Source organism: Macaca nemestrina, chromosome 15, assembly GCF_043159975.1.
Source record: "Macaca nemestrina isolate mMacNem1 chromosome 15, mMacNem.hap1, whole genome shotgun sequence".
Lineage (NCBI taxonomy): Eukaryota > Metazoa > Chordata > Mammalia > Primates > Cercopithecidae > Macaca > Macaca nemestrina.
This window is the reverse complement of record NC_092139.1, coordinates 110,904,916-110,930,759: the sequence shown is the minus strand read 5'-3', so window position 1 is coordinate 110,930,759 and position 25,844 is coordinate 110,904,916. Positions and strand designations below refer to the sequence as shown.

The following is a 25,844-nucleotide window of genomic DNA, read 5'->3' as shown; positions in this document are numbered from 1 at the left end:
ACTTTGGGAGGCCAAGACAGGAGGATCGCTTGAAATAAGGAGTTTGAGACCAGCCTGGGCAACAAAGCAAGACCTCAACTCTATAAAAGGAATTTTTAATTAGCCAGGTGTAGTGGTACACACCTAGTGTACCTCCCAGCTACTTGGGAGGCTGAGGCAGGAAGATCTCTTGAACCCAGGAGTTCAGGACTGCAGTGAGCTATGATAGGACCACTGCACTCTAGCCTGGGTGACAGAGGAAAACCCTGATTCAGAAAAAAAAAAAAAGAAAAAAATATATATAGATGGAATTTTGCAATGATCAGGTCTATGAAGAAGATATTTCTTACCTAATTGCAATATAATATTGTTATTTACTGAATAGTCACAGTGAGATCCTGCTGCCCCTGCCTACTTACAACCTGAGTTGTGCCTGTTCTGTATCCTGCAAGATACATGGAGCCTTAGGGAAATTATAGGTCAGGTGTAAATGAAATGTGTGGGAAATGGAGGCAATGGTTCCACTCTACATTGTATAGAGAAGGCTGAACACTTTTGCGGCCATGGTGGTTTTGTCCCCTTTAATGTGGTATAAGTCTAGTTCATACATTAATATTTAATATTTTATTCCTACTGTGCAACATAACTTTTTCAGGAGCAATAAACTAAAACAAAAACATTCCAGAAACTCATATTTCATTATAAATTAAGTTCTGAATTTCGATTTCTCAAAGTTGATTATGAAGGTGAAACTTCCACAAAATGTCAATCTTTACCTTCCATCATGGAGGTCAAAGATAGACCACCAGCCTCAAACAAGATGATACAATTCTGATTCAGAAGCATCACATCTATCAAAAGTTAGTAATTATTTTAAGACTGTGCCTGAAAACAAGAAGTGGATCTGCAGAAGTGGATTTACATATCATCCTGTAAATCATGACTCTTCTCTTAGATCAAATTTTTCCTCAGAAAAGTACTTCGGTGTGATAGTATTAATAACATGTTTTTCTGACTGGGCGAGGTGGCTCACATCTGTAATCACAGCACTTTGGGAGGCTGAGGTGGACGGATCACTTGAGGCCAGGAGTTTGAGACCAGCTTGACAACATGGTGCAACTCTGTCCCTACTAAAAATCCAAAAATTAGCTGGGTGTGGTGGTGCATGCCTGTAATCCCAGCTACTTGGGAGTCTGAGGCACGAGGATTGCTTGAACCCAGGAGAGGGAGGTTGCAGTGAGCCGAGATCACGCCACGGTACTCCAGCCTGGGCCACAGAGCAAGATGAGACTGTGTCTCAAAAAACAAACAAAAAGGCCATTGCAGTGCCTCACACCTGTAATCCCAGCACTTTGGGAGGCCAAGGAGGGTAGATCACCTGAGGTCAGGAGTTCAAGGTCAGCCTGGACAACATGGTGAAACCCCGTCTCTACTAAAAATACAAAATTTAGCTGGGCATGGTGGTGCACACCTGTAGTCCCAGCTACTTGGGAGGCTGTGGCAGGAGAATTGCTTGAACCTGCAAGGTGGAGTTCCAGCATGGGCGATAGAGCCAGACTCCATTTCAAAAAAAAATAGGCCAGGCGCGATGGCACACGCCTGTCATCCCAGCACTTTGGGAGGCCGAGGTGTGTGGATCACCTAAGGTCCTAAGGTCAGGAGTTCGAGACCAGCCTGACATGGTGAAACCCCATCTCTACTAAATACAAAAAATTAGCCAGGCATGGTGGCACACACCTGTAGGCCCAGCTACTTGGGAGGCTGAGGCAGGAGAATCACTTGAACCCGGGAGGCAGAGGATGCAGTGAGCCGAGACTGCACCATTGCACTCCATCCAGCCTGGGCAACAGGGGCAAAACTCTGTCTCTAAATAAATAAATAAATAAGCCGGGTGCGGTGGCTCAAGCCTGTAATCCCAGCACTTTGGGAGGCCGAGACGGGCGGATCACGAGGTCAGGAGATCGAGACCATCCTGGCTAACACGGTGAAACCCCGTCTCTACTAAAAAATACAAAAAACTAGCTGGGCGAGGTGGCGGGCGCCTGTAGTCCCAGCTACTCGGGAGGCTGAGGCAGGAGAATGGCGTAAACCTGGGAGGCAGAGCTTGCAGTGAGCTGAGATCCGGCCACTGCACTCCAGCCCGGGCGACAGAGCAAGACTTCCTCTCAAAAATAAATAAATAAATTAATTAATTAATTAAATGCTTTTCTCGGGCCGGGCGCGGTGGCTCACGCCTGTAATCCCAGCACTTTGGGAGGCCGAGGCGGGCGGATCACAAGGTCAGGAGATCGAGACCACGGTGAAACCCCGTCTCTACTAAAAATACAAAAAATTAGCCGGGCGCGGTTGTGGGCGCCTGTAGTCCCAGCTACTCGGGAGGCTGAGGCAGGAGAATGGCGTGAACCCGGGAGGCGGAGCTTGCAGTGAGCCGAGATCGCGCCACTGCACTCCAGCCTGGGCGACAGAGCGAGACTCCGTCTCAAAATAAATAAATAAATTAATTAATTAAAAAAAATAAAATGCTTTTCTCTGCAGCCCTCGCCAACTTGAGTTCGGAAATTTGAGCCTTTGCAGACCCACCTGCTTCCTACAATGGAATTGAACAAGTCTGAACTGGCGCATTTCGTTCAAACTCAGTTCAAACATGTTATCAAAATAGCATCTGAAACTCAAAAAAATTCTCAGCCTTTGTTTTTTTAGCAAATTACAATTCTTACAACATTGCAAACAGGAAGACATTAAAATATATCCCTATGGAGCAATAAAACTCAATGAAAGTTCAAAAGAGAACGTCTTTTGAAAGTCTGTAACTGAACTGTTTTTGTCTTTTAAAGAGGGAGTCTCGCTATGTTGCGGAGGCTGGACTTGAATTCTTGGGCTCAAGCGATCCTCCCGCCTCAGCCTCCCGAGTAACTGGGACTACAGACGCGGCCACCACCCCCAGTTCAACATCCCGACATGTAGGAGTAAACTCTTCTGACAGGTACACTTGGTCTTAATTGGATCAACTGACATTCTGAATCCAAATATAATTGAGAAGGGCCACGATTTTGCAGCATCCAAATCTGGTGAAGCACTCACAAGAATCGAGAGTTCCTTACTCCCCGGGGGCGGGGGCCTGCGAGCCCTGTGTGCCTGCTGCAGGAACAGCAGCGCCGCGTCACCCAGTTCCCCCTTCCGGGCAGTAGGTGGAGCCTCTTCCTGTCCCGACAGCGCCGGACATAGGCACCCCGCCCTCCCCGCATTCCCCTGCGTCGCCGCAGGCTGAGCGAGAAAAGCTCCGCCCCCATCGGGTGCGCGTGCGCACACGGCGGCAGCCAAACCGCAGGCGCCGCCGCAGGCGCGCGCCCCCTCCCTGCAAGCTCGCGCGCTCACGCACGCGCCCCGCTGACGCGCAGGGCCTGCCCGGGGGCCGCGGCGAACCGGGCTGGAGGCGGGCTGGGGGCGGGACGAGGGCGGGGCGGGGAGGGCCGGCAGGAGGGCGGGGCCGAGGGGGGCCGGGAGGAGGGCAGGGCAGGGCAGGGCAGGGCGGGGTTGGGGGCGGTGGGGAGGAGGGCGGGGCCTGGGGGGGCGGTGCTGGCGGCCGGGGGCGCCGAAGCGGGAGGGCAGGGCCGGCGGGCGGCGCTGGAGTCGGCGCGGGTGTAGGCGCCATGGAGGCCGAGCGGCGTCCGGAGCGCCCGCCTGCGGAGCGTAGCAGCCCGGGCCAGACGCCGGAGGAGGGCGCGGAGGCCTTGGCGGAGTTCGCGGCGCTGCACGGCCCGGCGCTGCGCGCTTCGGGGGTCCCCGAACGTTACTGGGGCCGCCTCCTGCACAAGCTGGAGCACGAGGTGCGGGGAAGGGCGGCGGGCACGTGCGGCTGCCGGGGTGGGAGCGCGGCGGGAGCCCGCGGCGCGGGGCAGGAAAGGGAGCTCTTGGGCGGCGGGAGCCGCGCTGAGCCACCCCGACCGCGTTCTGGGCAGTTCTGGAGCGGCATGGAGTTGGGGGCCGAGGAGTGACAGCAGGAGACCAGGGTACCTGCGGCCCTGATCTGCCTGGGCCCGAGGCCGGCCGAGGGCTGCGGTGGAAACTTTAGGTCCTCCACACACGCGAGCCTCACAAACCCCTTTGAGGAGTGAAACTCATCTCTCCCACTTCACAGATGAGAACACTGCGGCTCCGAGGGTCCCTTCAGAGGGATTCTTTCAGCCGCTGCCTCACAGGGACAACGGGAACCCCGTGAATTTGTGTGACTGTAAGTGTTGGGTTCACCGAATTCAGTGTTTTTTCATTTTATGTGAGCCTCGGGTTCCCCTCATCTTGCAGGTTAAAGAAAACAGGCTGTGAGAGGTGGAGGAGAAATCTAAAGAAAAATGGAAAAGGTCGAGAAGCCTCTAGGTTCTCTCCCTTTTTGTGAGGACGGCCCATCCTGCTCACCTGCCTCCTCCACTCCAAAGCGTTTCCCACTGTCCTGGCTGGGGATGAGCCCTGGATTTTGATTGCGTACCCAGGGGCTGAAGCCACAGCGCCTTCCCGGGCTGGCTGGGGGGTCTTTTCTTTAGCTGGGACCCGGCATCTCCTCCAGGTGCCGCCTCCCCGACTGAGATGAGCCAAGTGGCGCAAGTGATGAAGTGGAACCCCAGAGCCAAGAACAGGGACCCGGGCCGGGAGCTAGGAGTCCCTGAGCCTGGCTGCTGGCCAGACCCTACGGTCTCTGAGCCAGTTTTTCTCTGTGTAATCCTGGTTGGACTAGGAACCTTCCTGCGGGAAACGTACAGTGAGTGGCACCTCCTTATGCTACAGTGTCACAGAGAGTTTCCTCTGCCCCTCACTTCTGCCATATGCTTTCCGAGGCCCACTCTGGTCCCAGGCCTGTGCTGGGTGGAAGGGACCCTGGTTTGTTCGTGAGGACAAAAGATTTCCCTTGTGCTGTGTGAAAGGAGCGCAGTGGGAATGACCAGCTCCTGCCCAGCCAGCTTCCATGGCAGCACGCCCTCCCTCGGGCAGTCACTCGCCCATCTGAGTCCTGTTCTCCATCCGGGAAGGGGATGGTGAGACTCCAGCTGGCTCCCACAGTATTGGAGGGATGGGAGGTGGCATGAGAAATACGCCCGGCACACAGGGTGGTCGCCACCGCATCGCGTCCCCTGCCCAGGCTGCCCTGCCTGCTGTTGCCCTACTAAGGGGCAGCAAGTGTTTTTACGTGACCCTCCCCAGCCATTAAGGGCAGAGCTGAGTCACTGCTTTACCAGACACAAACTTGCAGCTCTTCGGAGGGAAGCCTCCCGCTGCTGCTGGCCCAGGTGTGGGGGAGGCCGCCAGAAGCAGCAGCACCACCTGCCAGTGCCGTGGGCCCTTCCAGCCCTGGCCATCAGCCCTCCTGCCTCACCTTAGGCTGGCTGCCCTGGAAAGGATGGGGAAGATTTTTTTTTTTTTTTTTTGAGACGGAGTCTGCTCTGCCACCCAGGCTGGAGTGCAGTGGAGTGATCTCGGCTCACTGCAAGCTCCGCCTCCCAGGTTCAAACGATTGTCCTGCCTCAACCTTACCTAAGTAGCTGGGATTACAGGCGTGCACCACCACACCTAGCTAGTTTTTGTTTTTTTTTTTTTTTTTTTTGAGACGGAGTCTCGCTCTGTCCCCCAGGCTGGAGTGCAGTGGCCGGATCTCAGCTCACTGCAAGCTCCACCTCCCGGGTTCACGCCATTCTCCTGCCTCAGCCTCCCGAGTAGCTGGGACTACAGGCGCCCGCCACCGCTCCCGGCTAATTTTTGTATTTTTTTAGTAGAGACGGGGTTTCACGTGTTAGCCAGGATGGTCTCGATCTCCTGACCTCGTGATCCACCCACCTCGGCCTCCCAAAGTGCTGGGATTACAGGCTTGAGCCACCGCGCCCGGCCAGTTTTTGTATTTTTAATAGAGATGGGGTTTCACCATGTTGGTCAGGCTGGTCTCGAACTCCTGACCTCATGATCTGCCCTCCTCGGCCTCCCAAAGTGTTGGGATTACAGGTGTGAGGCACCGCGCCCGGCCGAAGAGATGTTTTTAAAATGTCTACTCTTCTGTCTGCACAAGAAACCACCCCCCTTATCTCCTGGGGAGCTCTTCCAGTCCTGCCACGAAGGGGTTGTGGTTACCCCCATTTCACAGCTGGGTTGAAGCCAAGGCAGGCTTGAGGCAGGCTCTCTCCCTCAGCCTCAGACTGTCCCCTGGGGATTTGGGCTACTGAGGCGGAAGCCTGAGGTCTGGATTCCAGCCCTCTGAGCCTCCCCCCAGTCCTAAACTGGAGAAGGCAGTAGCCTCCCCGGACCCACCTTGAGGACTCAAGGAGAACTGGACGCCCCTTGTCTCAGGTGCCTTGTCTCTCACGTGACCCCTGGTTTGCTCCACCCTGGACTATCTGCCTCCAGGCCTTCGCTCTTACTCTTCCCTCTGCCTGGAGTTCCTTTCCGTCCTTACCCTGTAGCCTCGTGTTTAAATCTTCCCTCTGGTTATGGTTCCTTATCCATAAAGTCTTCCCAGGCCCTCCAGGCCCCAGAACAAATTTACCTGATACTCTCAGGTGACCTAGAACTTACTCAGCCATGAGCTCCCTGAGTGAGACCATGAGTGATTCATCCTCATGCCACCAAAGGGCAAGTCCTGCCCGGTGCACAAAAGCTGCCTGCACCTGAGTAGTTAACTAGTTTCCAACTGCCGTTTTTAATCGAGTCGTGGGAAATAGGTGATCAGGAGGAACTGGCCTTTGTTGAGCCTCCACTGTGTGCCAGGACTTTTATGCACGCTGTTTGATTTCATTCCGTCAGTGTCCTGAAAGGTGGATGACACCCACTGTCACAGGTGAAGAAACAGTCTCAGAAGCGTAACAATGGCACTCCGTGCTTATAGAGCATTTGCTGTGGCCGGGCCCCACTCTGAGCTCTGGGTATAAATCATCCGATCCTCCCAGTAGTCCTCAGAGGGAGGTTCTGTTATTCCCATTGTGTGGATGAGGAAACACCCACGGGATAGTTAAGTAACTTGTTCAAGGTCACTTGTCTAGGAAGTGGTGAAACCAAGATTTGAACCCACACAGCCTGACTCCAGAATCTGCCCGGAAGCCCTCCTTGCCGGCTTGTGGCAGACAGTGCGTGAGTGTGGCTGGGCCAGGGACCCCTCTGCTCCACGCACACCGAAAGAGGTCACTTGCCTGCTTGACTAGCCATGTGAGGCAGGACCAAGGCCCTTATCTTCCCGTCCCACCTTGACCTGGGGCCTCACTTCCTGTTGGCCTGGAGTGGGTGGGGCTGGGCTGGAGGAGGCTTCTCTGTGAGTTGACTCAGCTGTCCTAGTGTTGAAGAGTTCTTCTGTGAGGGGCACATTGGGGTGTGCCCCCAGCCACCAAGATCCTGACTCTTGCATTGACTTCTCTGCCTTTGGGGCCTCTCTTTCCCGGTAATGTGAAGAGGGTGGACTACAGATACCTCCAGCCTGTCCTCGAGGTCCCATCTCCATGCACAGCATCCCGTGGGACAAGGGGCTCTGGATGACAGCTCAGGCGATGGTGGGGTATGTTAGGTCCCCATTCTGACCCTGAAATCTCCAGAAGCTTCAATCTGCCCGCCCATAAGACTGTGTGTAGTTGCATTAAACGGGTCCCACTCCTCTGAAGGAGACAAGTTTGTCCTTGAGGCCTGGGTATGGCACCTTGGGTGGCTTTCTGGAGCTGGTGGTGAAGGCATTAGGGGTAGGGTCTCCTGCCCATGCCCCTGCTGACCTGAGCTCTGGCCCCCAGGTTTTCGACGCTGGGGAAGTGTTTGGGATCATGCAAGTGGAGGAAGTGGAAGAGGAAGAGGACGAGGCCGCCCGGGAGGTGCGGAAGAAACAGCCCAACCCGGGGAGCGAGCTGTGCTACAAGGTCATCGTGACCAGGGAGAGCGGGCTCCAGGCAGCCAACCCCAACAGGTAGGAGCCTGGCCAGAGACACCACCACGACCTTCACCTGGTGAAAGGTGGGAGATGCGGTAATGCAGATTCTCCTGGGCCCTGCACCTCCGCTGGACACCTTCCTCAGGACGGCTTTGTGGCAAGCACATGTGGCCAGCGGTGTGTCCATCTGGGCTTCAGAGTAGTGTCCATGGCAACACAGAGCATTCCTATGGTGACCGGATGGACTGTGGCCTGACAGCCTCTCCCAGCAGTCTCATTGTCACAGTGGTCCTGCTACAGGGCATTAGGAGTTCGTTTTGCCCGAGGTCACCCTCCAGGTTAAGGGTGCAGGTCAGCCTTACTCCTCCCCAGTCACAGCCCCTTTCTGGTCCTGCTGAATTGGAATCTGGGCTGGGCCCTGGAACACCTGAGGACCTGAGACCCAGAGCAGGCCTGGCCTTGCCAAGGGCCATGGAGTAGTTAGGGCAGAGCTGAGACTGTACCGCAGGCTTCCTGCCCCTAGGGACCAAGAGTGGCTATCCCTAGGACAGGCCTGCAGGCCCCTCTGCCAAAGGTTTTGTGGGCCCTCGGAGAAACTTGGTGGGCGCCTGTGTCCATGCACAGCTCTTTGGGCAGGGGTCTGGTCTCTTCTGCAGAGCTTCTCCCACCTCCTCCTCCAGCTGTGAGTGGGCAGTAGCAAGTCACCCCAGAAATACGGAGAGCCCAGCACCCCCACCCATGTGTGCTCGGGCTCACCCTCCCCTTCAGGTTCAGTGAAGTAAGTTCTGTGCCACTCAGGCCCAGGAACAGGTGAATTCAATGCAGTGGCTGCCCTTGGAGCTCCCAGCTCACGTTCTCTCTCGGGCCTACAACCACAGAACCCGCTGCTAGCCGTGTTGTGGGTGGTGGGAGGCTGGGAATCCAGAGTCTTGGATTTGGAGGCTGAGCGTTCATTTCAGCCCTACCTGCTTCTGGGCCTTTCTGCTTCCAGGCCTTCATCCCCCAAAGTCTCCCCTGATTGCCAGGCCCCAACAAGCTCTCCATCCTCATCCCCATGTCTCTCTTTGTACAGCACCCCTTGTTGCACGTGCCAAGGGTCACCCCTAAGGCCTGGCTCTGCCCTGCATCCTGTGGTCACCCACGGTAGCACAAGCGCAAGAGTAAACCCACTTATTTTAGGACGGGCCAACAAAACTCATGTAAGCACAAGAAGATAAATACTCCTGAACTTGCCCCCCAGCCTAAGAACTGGAACATTGGCTGTCCCTTTCATTTTAAAAAGGGGACAGAGACGGAGGCAAGCTGGGGGCTGCTTTGCCCATTAGACACCTGTTTGGTGCCTCCTAATCCGGCAGGACTCTGGGAGGATTATGGTCAGCCCTGTGTCCTACGGGGTAGGGACGGCTCGTCCTGTGCCACAGCCCCAACATGCTTCTGTAGGAGCTCAGCTGCAGGGATCCTGTGTGCGGGGACTGGACGCCTCTCCCACAGAAAAGCCTTGGTGCTTCCAGAAGACCTGGCTGCGTGGGTGAGGCGTGTGGTAGCCCCCGTGCTGTCTGCCTGCTCTGGCCTCCGGCGTGTAGAGCCTTTGCTTTTGTTGAGCAGCTGTGGTGTGCCCGGCCTGCAGGCAGCAAGATAGGAAGCATGGGCCAGCCCTGCAGTGGTCCGAGGTCCAGGTTCATGCTAGTGACTGCTGGTGTGTTTATTGCAAGTGCTTGGTGGACAGTAGGTATACCACATATCTGGTCTCATCTGCTGCTTGTGACAGCCTAGTGACAGGCGGTAGAGACCCCTGCTACGCTGTTTGAGAAGCTTGAAGAGGAGGAGGCACTTGCTCAGGATCACACAGGCAGTGAACAGCAGCGCCAGCACCTGACCCAGGCTCACTGGAGTCCAAACTGGGCATAACTATGGCACCCGGTAGACCAGATCTCAGGAAGCTTGAGTCCTGGTCCCAACACAGCCCTGGGCCTCTTCCTCCCCCGACTTCCCTTTGCCCTCTGCCTGCCCGGCAGCCTCACATTGTGGCCTCTGCCTGCAGCATCTTCCTCATTGACCATGCCTGGACGTGCCGTGTGGAGCATGCACGCCAGCAGCTGCAGCAGGTGCCTGGGCTGCTGCACCGCATGGCCAACCTGATGGGCATTGAGTTCCACGGTGAGCTGCCCAGTGCGGAGGCTGTGGCCCTGGTACTGGAGGAGATGTGGAAGTTCAACCAGACCTACCAGCTGGCCCATGGGGTGAGTGGGTAGCTGGGCCCCGGGGACGGGGAGGACAGGCATGGGCACAGACCTCTGCTGCCCTGTGCCATCAGGCCGGGTGAGGGGCTGTCCAGAGCAAATAGCTCACTTTCTGCTGTGACTTCCTAAGGAGCATGCTATCCTGGGCACCTCTGAGCTCACAGGACGCAGCCCTCTCAGACTCCTAAACTCAGAGTGCCCAGATGACTCAGCTGCCGCTTTCCTGGCGCCTCTGATTCTTTCCTGGCGCCTCTCTTAAAAGCCCTCAACCGTCCCTCACCCACCCCCGTTGGCCTCTCCGCGGACTCACCCCGTGCTCCAGCCCCTCACCACTCTTAGTTCAGGAAAAGACTCCTGCTTGTTTCTCATGATTTTAGCTTAGATGTCACCTCCTCCAGGGAGCCTTCCTTGAGCTCAAAGACTACTCCCCCCACCCCCCAGTTACCCACAAACCCAGATACAACCCTACAGGTGCTGGGCTGTGTGCCTTGTTACCAAACGCCCTTTTACCACGAGTTGTCACACTGCGTTACCCAGGCCTGTGTCCTGGTCTGCAAAGGCAGGGCTGCTGTCCCGGAGCCCCTAGCTTAGCTAAAGGGCCTGGGGTATATGTGAGAGGGCCTCCAAGATCAGAGAGGTGGCTGTGGGCTGATGGGTGCTCGATGTCTGGGTTCCGGAAGGGAGTTCCAGTAGGTGGACGGGTGAGCAAGCAGTGCCATGTGTGCTGTCTGCAGACAGCCGAGGAGAAGATGCCGGTGTGGTATATCATGGACGAGTTCGGTTCGCGGATCCAGCACGCGGACGTGCCCAGTTTCGCCACGGCACCCTTCTTCTACATGCCCCAGCAGCTGGCCTACACGCTGCTGTGGCCCCTGAGGGACCTGGACACTGGCGGTAAGTCCAGCACCTGCCCACCCTGGAAGAGGGGCCTCAGCCCAGTGTCCTGTCACCCTCTCTGATGGGCATGCGTGTCTTGGCACAGAGGAGGTGACCCGAGACTTTGCCCACGGAGAGACAGACCCCCTGATCCGGAAGTGCATGCTGCTGCCCTGGGCCCCCACCGACATGCTGGACCTCAGCTCCTGCACGCCTGAGCCACCCGCCGAGCACTACCAGGTGCGGCCCTCCCCGACCCCCGGGCCTGTCTGGTAGCTTCCAGAATGTTCTCTGTGCAGACACCAAATATTATTTAACCCCAGCCGGGTGCCAGGCCCTGAGCCAGTTACCATGGGAGGCAGAGAGAGTTCTGGGAGCCTCTGAGAGACGAGGGGCTCAGAGAGTGAACACAAGCTGCCTGCGGATGTGCGACTGGGGCTCCAGATCCCAGGGTGCCTGGTGCTGGTGTCCGTCCTCAGGGGGTCCATGCTGCTCCCTCAGGAAGGAGGGGGCTGTGCAGTTGGTCTTGGCCGTGAACCCCACTCAGCCCCGTCCTCATCTCACCGAGGCACAGAAACACCCTGTGTTCACATATCGCGTGCCTCCCTCACTCAGCAGGCCTGCAAGTTACCATCATGGTCACTGTTATTGATAACAAAAGTGCTTTCAGTCTCGGTCAGGGCCCCGAGGGACCCAGCTGGGCCACTCTGAAGTGCCTGGCTGGAGGTAAGAGCTCATCCAGGCCCCATACAAGGAGGCTGGCGGGTTAGGGAGCCAGAGTTGACGAGGCTCCAGTGCCAGGGGAGGAAGAGGAGCCTATGGGAACGTAGCCACCTCCAGGACCAGTCAGGGCTGGGTTCCTACCCTGACCTGTCTCTCCTCCTTCCCTTCCCCTCTCATCTGTTGCTGCTTCCGCAGGCTGGAACCAGCCTACAGGGGAGCCTGCGCTTAGTACTTTGTGGCCATGTGCCACTCAGTTCCTTACAATTTTACAGTTCTGTTTTTATCTTCATTTTACTGAGGATGAGGACATTGAGACACAGAGAGGTTAAGTCACTTGCCAAGGGTCACACAGCAGGTGGAAGAGCCGGAGTCCAGAACCAAGGGAACCTGGCGGCTTGTGGGCTGAGGCTGCAGGCTTGCCCCACGGTGACCAAAGTCGTCCTTTTTGCACACCAGGCGCTCACTAAGTGCCTCGGAGGGTTGCAGGAAGGGTTAGATGAATGGGCGCGTGGAGTGGTGGTGTGCTTGTGAGGGCACTCCTCACTGCAGGGGTGGGCTGTAGGGGGGCCTCCTTTCACTTTCGGTCTAAGTCATTGATGATTGAACCAACCATGCCAAAAACAAGGGGGTCAGTCTTATTGGTTCAAAGGGTGCTTACAAGCCTCCTGGAGCCCCTGCACCAGGAAGGTGCTTAGTACACGTTTGCCTGAAAAAGTGAATGCGTTTGTGGATGCAACTGGAGGGACAAACGCTTCCTGGTCTTGGGGTTGTTTGTTAATGGAACATGAACTAAAAGTTCGTGTTTTTCCTTGGGAAGCTCTGCGCTGACCAGGAAAAGGAGAAGATACAAGGCCAGGTATCCTTGTTTTTTTCCCATTTGACCCTTCACAATCAGGTCTGTGCTCTGGGCCCAGGATTGCCTGTATCGATTAGCTATGGCTGGGTAACAAGTAACTCCAAAACGTAGCACCTTAAAACAGCAAACATTTGGCCGGGCGTGGTGGCTCACGCCTGTAATCCCAGCACTTTGGGAGGCCGAGGTGGGCGGATCACAAGTCAGGAGATCGAGACCATGGTGAAACCCCGTCTCTACTAAAAATAGAAAAAAATTAGCCGGGCGCAGGGGCGGGCGCCTGTAGTCCCAGCTACTCGGGAGGCTGAGGCAGGAGAATGGCGTGAACCCGGGAGGCGGAGCTTGCAGTGAGCTGAGATTGCGCCACTGCACTCCAGCCTGGGCGACAGAGCGAGACTCCGTCTCAAAAAAAACAGCAAACATTTATTCTCTCACACGATTTCTGTGGGCCAGGAGTTCAGGAGTGGCTCAGCGGGGTGCCTCTGACCTCAGGTCTCCCTCGAGGTACACAGGCTGCCCATCGGGCTGCGGACCCGCTTCTGTACAGCATATGTGCATGCCTGCTGTGTTGGTGCTGGCTGTTGGTAGGAGGCCTGCGCTCCCTGCCTTGTGGGCCTCTCTGTAGGAGTGCTCAGGTGTCCCCAGGATGTGGCACCTGGTTTCTCCCAGCGCAGGCGATCCGAGGGAGAGAGCGAAGAGGAAGCCTTGGGCTTCATGGCCTTGTCACAGAAGCAACCCTGTCCCTCCCACCCTTTTCCTGCTTATTAGAAGCAACTCTGAGATGGATGCGACTCTGCCTTTGGAAGAGAGTGTCAAAGAGTTTGTAGGCATGTTTTAATCTTTTTTTTTTTTTTTTAAAGATGAGGTCTTGCTTTTGTCCAGGCTAGAGTACAGTGGCATCATCCTAGCTAACTGCCACCTCTAATTCCTGGGTTCAGGCAATCCTCCTGCCTCAGCCTCCCAAGTAGCTGGAATTCCAGGCAACGGCCACCAAGCCCCACTAATTATTTAATTTTTCTGTAGAGACGGGTCTCAGTATGTTGTCCAGGCTGGTCCTACACGCCTGGGCTCAGGCAGTCCTCCCTCTCAGCTTCCCAAAGTGCAGGCATTACTGGCTTGAGCCACCATGTGCAGCCACATGGCCATGTTTTAAATCATCACACTGCTGAAGCTCCGGACAGCCCTCGGGGCTCCTCCCAGGAGCAGTTTAGCACCTTCTTTCCCGTGTGATTTCGAGGTAGCATTGAGAAGATGTGCAACAATGTTTACCTTGTTCTTTTGACACCAAACTAAGACCTGAGGGGCCTGGACCCCCAGAATCCTGGGGTGAGGGGGTGGTTAGAGGCTTTGTGGTATTGGGAGGGAGGAGCAGCCATATGCCCCGTGAGGCCATAGTACCTGACGCCAGGCAGGGAGCCTTGTGTCCCCTCCCTCTCTTCCTTTACTTTTTTTTTTTTTTTTTTTGAGATGGAGTCTCACACTCTTTCCCAGGCTGGAGTGTAGTGGTGCGATCTCGGCTCACTGCAACCTCCGCCTCCTGGGTTCAAGCGATTCTCCTGCCTCAGCCTCCTGAGTAGTTGGGATTACAGGCACACGCCACCACACCCAGCTAATTTTTATATTCTTAGTAGAGTCGGGGTTTTGCCATGTTGGCCAGGCTGGTCTTGAACTCTTGACATCATGTGATCCACCTGCCTTGGCCTCTCAAAGTGCTGGGATTATGGGAATAAGCCACCACGCCCAGCCTTTCCCTCCCTTCCTTGACCTCATCTCTACCTCCGATGTGTTTCTTTCTAGGCCATTCTGGAGGAAAACAAGGAGAAGCTGCCACTTGACATCAACCCCGTAGTGCACCCCCACGACCACATCTTCAAGTGCGTAGCCCCCACTCCTTAGCCTGAGACTTGTCCCCAGTCGCCGCCTCCCACTCTTCGTGGTTCCCACAGCCCCAGAACAGTGCTTGGCACATGGCGCACAGCAAGTCAGCTGTGTCCTGTCTGGGCGCTGCAGTGACAAGTGCAGCGAGTAGTTCTTGGGATCCCAGAGAAAATGCCACGGAAAGTGCAAGAGTGAGGCAGGGCTTTCTGGAGATTTTTTTTTTTTTTTTGAGACGGAGTCTCCCTCTGTCACCAAGGCTGGAGTGCAGTGGCACGATCTCAGCTCACTGCAACCTCCGCCTCCCAGGTTTCACACCTCACCCGTGAGGCCAGGCGTGGTGGCTCACGCCTGTGATCCCAGCAGTTTGGGAGGCCAAGCCAGGCGGGTCACCTGAGGTCGGGAGTTCAACACCAGCCTGGCCAGCATGATGAAACCCCGTCTCTACTAAAAATACAAAAAAAAAAAAAAAGTATGGCACGGTGGCGGGCGCCTGTAATCACAGCTACTCGGGAGGCTAAGGAGGAAGAATCGTTTGAAGACTCTTCCTGCAGTGAGCTGAGATCAGGCCACGGCACTCCAGCCTGGGCTACAGAGCAAGACTCCTTCTTAAAAAAATATAAAATAAAAACATCCTTGAAAGTTAAAAATAGGAGGCCGGGCGCGGTGGCTCAAGCCTGTAATCCCAGCACTTTGGGAGGCCGAGACGGGCGGATCACGAGGTCGGGAGATCAAGACCATCCTGGCTAACACGGTGAAACCCCCTCTCTACTAAAAAAATACAAAAAACTGGCCGGGCGCGGTGGCTCACGCCTGTAATCCCAGCACTTTGGAAGGCCGAGGCGGGCGGATCACAAGGTCAGGAGATCGAGACCACGGTGAAACCCCGTCTCTACTAAAAATACAAAAAATTAGCCGGGCGCGGTTGTGGGCGCCTGTAGTCCCAGCTACTCGGGAGGCTGAGGCAGGAGAATGGCGTGAACCCGGGAGGCAGAGCTTGCAGTGAGCCGAGATCGCGCCACTGCACTCCAGCCTGGGCGACAGAGCGAGACTCCGTCTCAAAAAAAAAAAAAAAAAACTAGCCGGGCGAGGTGGCAGGCACCTGTAGTCCCAGCTACTCGGGAGGCTGAGGCAGGAGAATGGTGTGAACCCGGGAGGCGAAGCTTGCAGTGAGCGGAGATCTGGCCACTGCACTCCAGCCTGGGCGACACAGCGAGACTCCGTCTCAAAAAAAAAAAAAAAAAAAGTTAAAAATAGGAATAGGCCATGGAAATGCTGGCAGTGGGTAAAGGGTCCCCTGGGCAGAAGCATTGGCCACCACCAGTCCCCATCCCACCCCGTCCTCTGGGCACCAAGGGGTCCCGTTACCAACCCTGCATGCCATGGGGCTGCTCCACTTACCCGGATGCCATGGTCATCCAGTCCTGGAACCCGACACCAGCCAGGCCTATGCGTGCCGGCCCTCCCCAAAGCAGGGAGCCTTTGCTGGCTGGGAACATGCTGGGCACCTACAACAGGCACCCGGGCTGCCAGGAGGGGCCCCTCCCGAGAGGCTGCAGGTGTGGCTGGTGAGTTAAGGAAGGCCAGGCCGGCAGGTCCAGGCTGGACACCTTGTGGAAACAGGCACAGGTGAGGACCCAGAGATGCAGAGCAGGTTCCGCCTTAGCCTTCACAGGAGCCCCTCCCTGAGGCTCCCAGATACTCCCCTTGGCTGCCTAAATTTGCTCCAGCCAGGAACAGGCAGCCTGCTCCCCTCTGTCCCCTCCACCGGGCCTGAGGGCTTTCCTCCTGCTGGCCTCTGCCCCAGCTGGGTAGCCCAGGGGCTCTTGCTGAGACATGAGTCTGGTGGTGACCTGGCCGGGGCCTAAGGTCCCTCCACCTCCTCTGGGGCAGAGGCCTCATGGAGGCCCTTGGTGTGCCCGTGTGAAATTGGAGGCCCTGAGTTCATCCTTTTTCCATGTGAGAGGAAAGAACTAGCACATAATAAACACCCAAATTATGCCATTTAATGTTAACGACAAATGTGAGGTGGACGGTGTGGTCCAGTCCTGAAGATGGGGAACCAGGAGTCACAAGGGTACGGTTTGCCCCCCTCCCTCGGCAGATCGGAGGGAGCAGGTTCTGAACCTGGGCTGTCCAACATCGTGACTCAAACCCAGAACTCGCCTCTGCCTCATTAGCTTCAAAACAGGGAGGGGAGTCCCTGAGCTAGGGCTGGTGCTGGAGTCCCACTTGGACACTCGGGAGCCGGGGTCACCCAGCTCGGGCTGTCCCCACAGGGTCTACACGGACGTGCAGCAGGTGGCCAGCAGCCTCACCCACCCGCGCTTCACCCTCACCCAGAGCGAGGCAGACGCTGACATCCTGTTCAACTTCTCACACTTCAAGGACTACAGGTGAGGGCACCTCTGGCCACAGGAGTCCTCCCAGTCAGGGCCTCTAGGCACCGCCGGCCTCCCCTTGAGCTGGCGCACCTGCCTCCGCCCTGCAGGAAACTCAGCCAGGAGAGGCCGGGCGTGCTGCTGAACCAGTTCCCCTGCGAAAACCTGCTGACTGTCAAGGACTGCCTGGCCTCCATAGCGCGCCGGGCCGGCGGCCCCGAGGGCCCACCCTGGCTGCCCCGAACCTTCAACCTGCGCACCGAGCTGCCCCAGTTTGTCAGCTACTTCCAGCAGCGGGAAAGGTGGTAAGTCTCAGACACGGCATCGGCGCGCTCCATGGCCCTTTCCCCCAGCCCAGCCTCTGTGTCCACCTGCTCCTCCGTGAGCACCCACTGTGGAAACCGTGGTGCGGGAGCCGAGCTCTGGGTCCCGAATGTCACGGCTGGCCTCATGGACTGCAGGACCTCTCCAGGCTTTTGCTGGGGCTGTCCTCTCCACCGCAGCGCAGCTCCCTGGGCTCTGGCCAACCCCTCCTCGTTCCCCAAGCCCCTGCCTCTGACAGCTCCTCTCTGGTGCCCACTCAGCTCCCAAGGAGAAGTGGGCCACCCACTTCTGCCGCTGTGTCCTGGGGTGGCACCATCTGGGAACACAGGCCCCAGGTGCCACCCAGACAGCCCTTCTGCTCCCCAGGGGCGAGGACAACCACTGGATCTGCAAGCCCTGGAACCTGGCTCGCAGCCTGGACACCCACGTCACCAAGAGCCTGCACAGCATCATCCGGCACCGAGAGAGCACCCCAAAGGTGGGCCCTGCAGCCCAGGAGCCCCGGGGCTCAGGGCCCTGGCTGGACAGTGAGAGGTGGGGCAGAGGGGACCAAGTGTCATGGTCCTCATGGACAGGTCCAGGCTGGGCAAGGTGGCTTACACCTATAATCTCAGCACTCTGGGAAGTGGAGGAGGAACACTTGAGCCCAGGGGATTGAGGCTGCAGTGAGTTGTGATCGTGCCACTGCACTCCACCCTGGGTGACAGAGCAAGACCCTGTCTTTAAAAAAAGAACTGTCCTGGGTGCATCTACCCTCCAAGTCCCTACCACATGGCATGCCAGGTATGGCTGCCCAGCAGGATGAGGTGGCTGAGCCTGGACAAGGAGCCTCTCAGAGCCGTGGTAAAGATTCGTAGTGAGGGGACATCCAGAGGCAGTATCAGGATTGCAGGGCACAGAATCCGCCTGGGCTGTATACCTTGTCAGAGGCTGGCAGGAAATGCACCACAAGGAGGATTGGAATGGAGACTTCAGGCCGTGGGGTGGGGGTGGGTGGAATTATGGGTGAGAATTTGTATTCCATTTCAATTAAAAATGGTTATAAAGGCTTTGCTGCAGAGCGCGGTGGCTCACGCCTAGAATCCCAGCACTTTGGGAGGCCAAGGTGGGCAGATCACCTGAGGTCAGGAGTTCGAAACCAGCCAGGCCAAAATGGAGAAACCCCTTTCTGCTAAAAATACAGAAATTAGCTGGGGGTGGTGGTGGGCACCTGTAATCCCAGCTACTTGGGAGGCTGAGGCAGGAGAATCACTTGAACCTGGGAGGCGGAGGTTGCAGTGAGCTGAGATTATGCCATTGCACTCCAGCCTCGGTGACAGAATGAAACTACATCTCAAAAAAAAAAAAAAAGGACCGGGCACAGGCACAGTGGCTCACACCTGTAATCCCAGCACTTGGGGGGGCCGAGGCGGGCAGATCACAAGGTCAGGAGATCGAGACCATCCTGGCCCACACGGTGAAACCCCGTCTCTACTAAAAATACAAAAACTTAACTGGGCATGGTGGCAGGCACCTGTAGTCCCAGCTACTCAGGAGGCTGAGGCGGGAGAATGGCCTGAACCCGGGAGGCGGGGCTTGCAGTGAGCCCAGATCATGCCACTGCACTCCAGCCTGGGCGACAGAGCGAGACTGTCTCAAAATAAAAAAAGACTTTGCAGCAACCTCGGCAGGTTTGAAAAGGCAGAAGGAGGAGTCAAGTGCAGCCCTGTCTTTGCCCCCGTGTGGTTTTGTGTGCTCAGGAGCCCCAGAGTGCTCTGTCCTGGCCCAGCAGAGGGGAGACGAGGGCCACCAGTGAGCTTGCGCCTGTGTCCTCCAGGTTGTGTCCAAGTACATTGAAAGTCCTGTATTGTTCCTTCGAGAAGACGTGGGAAAGGTGAAGTTTGACATCCGCTACGTCGTGCTGCTGCGGTCAGTGAAGCCCCTGCGGTTGTTTGTGTATGACGTGTTCTGGCTGCGGTTCTCCAACCGGTAAGTGGAGGGCCGGCTGGGTCCAGGGTCAGGGAGCTGGGGGACCGGGTGGAGGTAGCGGGTGGGCGATGGGCCCTTTTCAGAACCAGAAAGTGTAGTTGGAAGGTGCCCTCCATCACTCACCCCGCGAGCGGCCCTTGGAACTTGTCTCCCTTCGTGGTAGTTGGCGGTGACTTGACCTGTCCACATCAGAGTTCTGGCGTTGCCCACAGTAATGGATGTGAACATTCTTTGTAAAAGAACCAGGTGCCGTTTTTATGGACCTGCAGAGACTTCACAGCTAGTATCTCACTCACCTCCACCCCAGCTCAGTGAGGCCGTGGGGCTCCCCCACCCACACAAACAAGGGAACAGGCTCCTGCCGGGGCAGCAGGTGGTCCTGCCCCAAGCCCTGAGCCCCTAGCTGGGAAGGTTGAGTGGGTGGCACCTCCCTCGCAGGGACAACGCTGGCTCAAGAACCCACACGCGCTTGTCTTCCAGGGCCTTCGCACTCAACGACCTAGATGACTACGAGAAGCACTTCACAGTCATGAACTACGACCCGGACGTGGTGCTGAAGCAGGTAGGGCCTGAGGGAGGTGCAGAGCAGGTTCACACGGAGGCCAGGGCACACCCAGACCCCACCCCGCCCACACTGCCTCCTGGGAGGACTGGCACACGGGCTGATCCCAGGAGCCGCCTCCTGAGTTCCTGCTATGGAAGGTGATTGTTAGCCCTGCCACGATGAGCCGGGCTGGGCTCTGTGTTGTCTCAGGTAGGCCTCCGGGTACTCGCTGTGTTTGAGACGATGCGGACACAGGGGGATGTGGCCAGCAGCAGGTTGAGACAGTGTGTTCCCAGCCAGGGCTTAATCCTCACCGCCATTTCAACCGGAAAAGCACACCACCCTGTGAGCGCCAGGGCAGGCAGGGCCGGGAGGCACAGAGATGCATATGCTTAGAGGCCCCACCTGGTCCAGCTGCCTGCTGGCCCGTGACCCTGCCCGGGTCTAGGACCTCCTGTCCTCCCTGGTGCACAGTGCTGAGCAGTGCCCTGGGCAGTGGGCACTCGGTGAATGGCAGCTCCACCATCTGAGCACCTGGAGCTCAGGGACATCTGGACAAAGGCCCTTCCAAGATGGGCACGAGAAACAGGTGGCCAGCCAGTGCACGGGGACAGGTAGGCACAGCCTCCACAGAGGCGAGAGGCCAGCTCTGGGTACAGGAAGGAAGAAAGGAAGTCCTGGAAGGCCTCTGTGACCTGGCTGGTTAATGAGTGTTTCAGATGCACAAAATGCCTACCCCACCCTGCCTATCACCAGCCTTGCAGGCGCCCTGGACTCCCCATGCAGCCAGCCCCAACGCTCCCCGGCTCCTGAATTGTGTGGCTGTCATTCCCAGGCGTGTCTTGTTCTTTTCAGCATGAGTATGTCCCTGACCATTCAAGCTGCTGTTTTGCTTACTTAAGTTTTTTGTTTTGTTTTGTTTTGTTTTGTTGAGAGACAATGTCTCACTCTGTCACCCAGGCTGGAGTGCAGAGGCGTGATCTCGGCTCACTGCAATCCAAGTCTCCTGGGCTCAAGCCATCCTTCTGCCTCAGCCCCCTAAAGTAGCTGGGACTACGGGCACGTGCCTCCACGCCCGGCTAATTTTTTTGTATTTTTAGTAGAGACAGGGTTTCACCATGTTGCCCAGGCTTGTCTCAAACTCCTGGACTCAAGCGATCTACCTGCCTCGGCCCCACAAAGTGCTGGGATTACAGGCATGAGCCACCACGCCCGGCCTCCTCCTTAGGTTTTTATGTAAATATAATCTTATGGAACAGATCCTTCTGCAGCTTGCTTTGTTGGCTGAGTGGCGTGTTTTGAGGCTCAGGGTTGTTGCTAAGTGTGGCTGCAGGTGGTTATCCGAGGTCTTCGCTAACAATAAACCGTGGCACATGCACACGCGTGGAGGCACCTGTCCATGCCCAAGTCTGAGGAGTCCTCTAGGAGGACTTGGAGAAAGGGCCCTGCCATGCCCTGGTGACTGTACCAGCACACACTCCTCACAGGGCCCAGCGGTCCTGTTGCTTCTGTCCCTCTTATCCTTGCCTGTGTTGAAGCCTACTCCCTAGGACCCAGAGCCCCCAGCAGGGCCCCAGGACGTTGCTGGAAGTCGCCCTCAGGTTCCGAGCCCCTCCCTTCTGTACTGCGGGGATCATCCCAAAAGCCCTCTCCTGGAGCCCTGTGCCTGGGGACGTGCGTCCAGCATGGCGTGGATGGCGGGCTTGCGTAGGGACCTTTCCTGGCTTGTCCTTTACTGGGAGAAACCTGAGCCGACTGCCACCTTCATCGGGTGTGTTTTGGGTAAAGTCTTGAGGCCAAAAAGATCTTGCGTCCCTCAAGCACTCCGAGCTGGTGCTGAGCCGGGGCACAGGCGGGCCCCGCGGGGGGTTCTGAGCTCCGCCTCCTTCGCACTGTACTGAGCTGAGTGTGAGGCTGGGTGCTGGCTCAGGCCCTGCAGTTTCTGGAGCTCTCGATGTTCAGTGTGTCGCGTGAGCCTCACAGCCGCCTGGCAAAGTCAGTTTACTGGGCAGGGCACATTTTTCCACTTCACAGAGGGGGAAACAGGCTCAGAGAAGTTAATCCGTTCGTCCAGAGTCACGCAGTGAGACCTGGGGCCCAGACTCCATCTCCTACCTTCTGTTTGGACCCTGAGGGGCTGGGGCTGGCTGCCTGCTCCTGGAACCCCCACCCAATGTCAGAAGCTTCTGGTCCAGGCAGTGGCAGGCTGCCTGCTCCCTGGCCCAGCAGGGCCTGTGCGGAGCGTGATGGGCCCTGTGCGGAGCGCGATGATGGGCCCTGTGCGGGGCGCGATGATGGGCCCTGTGCGGGGCGTGATGGGCCCTGCGTGATTTGGACTCTGCGGAGCGTGATGTGGACTCTGCGGAGCGTGATGTGGCCTCTGCGGAGCGTGATGTGGCCTCTGTGCGGAGCGTGATGGGCCCTGTGTCTGTTGCAGGTGCACTGTGAAGAGTTCATCCCCGAGTTTGAGAAGCAATACCCAGAATTTCCCTGGACGGACGTCCAGGTAAGTCCTGTCCTGTACACCATCGCAGGCCAGTGGGGCGGGTCCCGGGCTGGGGGCCTGCAGGAGCTGCTCCCCTCCCTCTCGGCTGGTGTGGGCTGGGAGGGACCTTTGTCCTCTGCAGTTGGTCCTTCTCCCCAGAGGCTGGCGAGACAGCGTGGGCTCCCCTCCCTTTCCACCCTGGGTGTTTGTGGGTGCTCCTGAGAGGGAGGGGGCTGGAGGGGCTGGTGGGGCTGGTGGGGCACCCCTGGGACAGCCAGAGGACGGCAGCACTGCCTGAGCCCGGAATCCCAGTCATCTGGAGACGTATGCTGGGCCCCCATGTCCGGCAGCAGCATTCTGGGTGCTGTGTTGAGCTCCTTGGGGCAGTGGGGAGCCACAGGGGGTCTGAGGCAGGAGATGGGCAGATTTACAGAAGGTGGGCGCCAGGAGTAAGAGGGCAGATGCTGGGTGGAGGCGGCCATGGTGAGGTCTAGAGACATGAAGATGTGGGAAGGGGTGACTTGGACCATGTGGGGCCCAGGGCTTCAACAGGGGCAGCAGACCCCCATTGAGAGGCTGTCTGAGCAGGCCTCATGACTCAGCCTCCTCGGTCCCCAGGCTGAGATCTTCCGGGCCTTCACGGAGCTGTTCCAGGTGGCCTGTGCCAAGCCGCCGCCCCTGGGCCTCTGCGACTACCCCTCATCCCGGGCCATGTATGCTGTCGACCTCATGCTGAAGTGGGACAACGGCCCAGATGGTAAGAGGGGCGCCCCATCTCCTGATCCAAACCAGCAGGCGCCCCCTCTGCCAGCCAGCCACATGCCTGGAGAAGGCAGGGGGCTGCGCCAGGCTGTCCTCTGGCTTGAATCAGCCAGGAATCTGGGTTGGGGGAAGTGCCTGCGGTGCAGAGACTGTAGGGGACGAGCTGCGGGTTGGGCCTCTGTGTCGGGGAAGAGCTCACAGGACAGGAGACCCGTGTGAAAGGCACCCTGACCCCAACCCACACCACCCTGGCCGGCCTCCCCTGTGCCAGACCCACACACTCCCCACACACTCTCCACTGCTGCTGCATGTCTGCTTTTTTTTGACTAAACTGAACATTCAAGCCTAAAGGGCCAGGCTGTCATCCTTAGGGCTAGAGGCAGCCCTGGCCTCTCCTGGAGAAGCAGATGTCAGGCCAGGCCTCCCCAACAAAGTCAAGAGACCCAAGTTCTAGGTCCGGGCTTGCCCTGCTCATCCCCTGGGAATCAGGGCCCAGGTTCACGGCCTCCCCAGCCTTTGCTGGGTCCCCAGGCCATTGGCCCTGCAGAGTGAAGCCACCGAGCCTTCACACTCTGCTGCGCTCTTTGCCGTCAGGAAAGCGGGTGATGCAGCCGCAGATCCTGGAGGTGAACTTCAACCCCGACTGTGAGCGAGCCTGCAGGTACCACCCCACCTTCTTCAACGACGTCTTCAGCACCTTGTTTCTGGACCAGCCCGGCGGCTGCCACGTTACCTGCCTTGTCTAGGCACTCGCTGTCCCCAAAACCTGTGCTTGGGGCAGGATTCCAACCTCAGTTCTCTGAGCTGCTTCTGCAAAGGCCCCCATGCCCCTCCCCACACCAGCTCTGGGCATAGCCTCAGCCCCAGGCCTCTGTCCTCCCGAGCCATCCTCCCGGCCTCACACTCTGGGAGCACAGCGTCCTCCTCCCACCTGTGGGTCAGAGCAGGACAGTGATGGTGTCCCCTGGGCTGAGCACCGCCCCAGGCCCTGCCCTCACCCCTCACCACCATCCGTGCACTGATGAGTCTCCAGTTCAGCCAAGGGCTTCGTTCCTGGCATGGAGAATTTGTTCCTGGCTGCTGTGTTTCCAGGAGGTGCTGGGGGAAGGGTTCCGTGGAGTGAGACAAGGTGTCCTCGGGAGCAGGGTTCCACTGGGAAGCATCTGGGAGCCCTGTGTCACACAGTGCAGGCCGGTTTCTCTTCCGGGGTCTCTGCTCTTATGCATCAGAATGACCTCGGAATGGGTGTGGGGCCCCACACTGCACCCACAGGGCTCTTTGCGACGGGGGCCCAGGAGCAGCCTGAGGCTACCACCAGGCAAGCCTGCCTTATCACCCATTCCAGCTCACCCAGGACCTTCACCAGCAAACCTCCTGCTGAGGTCCTGGCAGGAGGCCACTGTTAACTTTTCCGTTTGCTGAGGGTCACAGACCCCGACAGGGAAGTCGATACCTGTCTTCCCACTGGTTGCCCTGCTCGCTGGGCACTCCACGGAGTCCCGCCCTCCTCTGAAATGGGCCAGGATCCTTCAGCAAGGGGCGCCTGGGGCTGGGACTGATTGTGGACGGCGGAGCACCGACAGAAAAGGATTCCAAGGAGAACTTCAGGTTAAAGTCAGATGCCACCTACCAGGGTCTACAGTCAAAATGTTGACTTTTTCTTATTTTTTAATGTATGGGAGAAAAATGTAAAATTCCAGTTCTTTTCTAATTGTGTTTCTGAAATTAGGAGTCAGTTGCCAGCGTTATTGTGTGGCTGCAGTATGCCTGGGCCCAGCTCACGGGCAGTGGGTGGCCTAACTTCCCAGACAGGCGGGAGCTACTTCCAGAGCCTTCCAGTGCGTGGGAGGGCAGGGCTAGGTGTGGCGGTGTCTCCTCTTTGAAATTAAGAACTATCTTTCTTGTAGCAAAGTTGCACCCGGTGATGCTGTCTCCTCTCTCCGTGTTGTCTGGGCCCCTGTTTACAAGCACACCTTGCCCTTTCTGAGGGGAGCCATGCTCTAGCCCCTGGAGAACCTGTTGCAGGGGCAGGGCAGGCCCATCGCCTTTGGCAGCTCCTGGAGAGCTGTTGACATGCAGTCCCCCTTTATTGGTTTGTGCTGCAATAAAGGCCATCTTCTCTTACTTCTGCCCTCTTTTCTCTTTGGACCCCGGAGCCACAGGCTCAGCCTGGCCTATCACCCCGGCTGTCACTGAAAAACCCCAAATACCAAGAAGTCACCCAGAAAAAGTGGGAGAAGAAATAAGATGGCCTTTAGATCGCAGGCCTCCACCCCAAAGTCTGATTTCTCTGCTGGATCTGTTTCCAAGTTGGCCAGGAGCCTCAGTCCTAGTGGCCCTAGAGATAGCGGCCTCCCCACGCTTGCCTCCTTGTCCTGGGGTGGGGACAGTGAGAAACCCTGCCCACTGGGGCATCTGCAGAGCCCCTCAGGCCACTGCTGGGCAGGTGCATGGACACCGTCAGTGGGTGGCAGCAGCGCCACATGGTGACCAAGGAGGTTAAGATTCAGAAGGCAGGCCAGGCATGGTGGCTCATGCCTGTAATCCCAGCACTTCGGGAGGCTGAGGCAAGCGGATCACAAAGTCAAGAGATGGAGACCATCCTGGACAACATGGTAAAACCCCTTCTCTACTAAAAATACAAAAAAAAAAAAAATTGCTGGGCATGGTAGTGCATGCCTGTAGTCCCAGCTACTCGGGAGGCTGAGGCAGAGAAACGCTTGAACCCGGGAGGTGGAGGTTACAGTGAGCCACTGCACTCCAGCCTGACAACAGAGTGAGACTCCGTCTCAAAAAAAAAAAAAAAGACCTGTAATCCCAGCACTTTGGGAGGCTGAGACGGGCGGATCACAAGGTCAGGAGATCCAGACCATCCTGGCTAACACGGTGAAACCCTGTCTCTACTAAAAAATACAAAAAACTAGCCGGGCGAGGTGGCGGGCGCCTGTGGTC

At 57.3% G+C, this 25,844-nt stretch overlaps 1 protein-coding gene across 4 annotated transcripts; it reads left to right on the top strand.

Moving 5' to 3' along the window:
* Nucleotides 1–3,588: 3,588 nt before the first annotated feature.
* Nucleotides 3,589–25,016, top strand: LOC105464323 (tubulin tyrosine ligase like 12). Of its 4 annotated transcripts, XM_071080696.1 has the most exons (16): nt 3,696–3,806; nt 4,118–4,210; nt 7,399–7,501; nt 7,728–7,897; nt 9,903–10,101; nt 10,782–10,995; nt 11,084–11,217; nt 14,351–14,427; nt 16,708–16,824; nt 16,920–17,114; nt 17,500–17,611; nt 18,950–19,101; nt 19,582–19,663; nt 22,083–22,151; nt 22,749–22,887; nt 23,487–23,944. In XM_071080696.1, exons 4-16 carry the CDS (start codon nt 7,758–7,760, stop codon nt 23,636–23,638), a joined length of 1,782 nt encoding a protein of 593 aa, XP_070936797.1. In that variant the 5' UTR covers nt 3,696–3,806; nt 4,118–4,210; nt 7,399–7,501; nt 7,728–7,757; the 3' UTR covers nt 23,639–23,944. The 4 variants fall into 4 exon arrangements, with proteins under 4 accessions (XP_011710416.1, XP_011710414.1, XP_070936797.1 ...); XM_024787513.2 differs by lacking the exon at nt 7,399–7,501; XM_011712114.3 differs by lacking the exons at nt 4,118–4,210; nt 7,399–7,501 and having other exon boundaries at nt 3,589–3,806; nt 10,836–10,995; nt 23,487–25,016.
* The last annotated feature ends 828 nt before the right edge of the window (nt 25,017–25,844 follow it).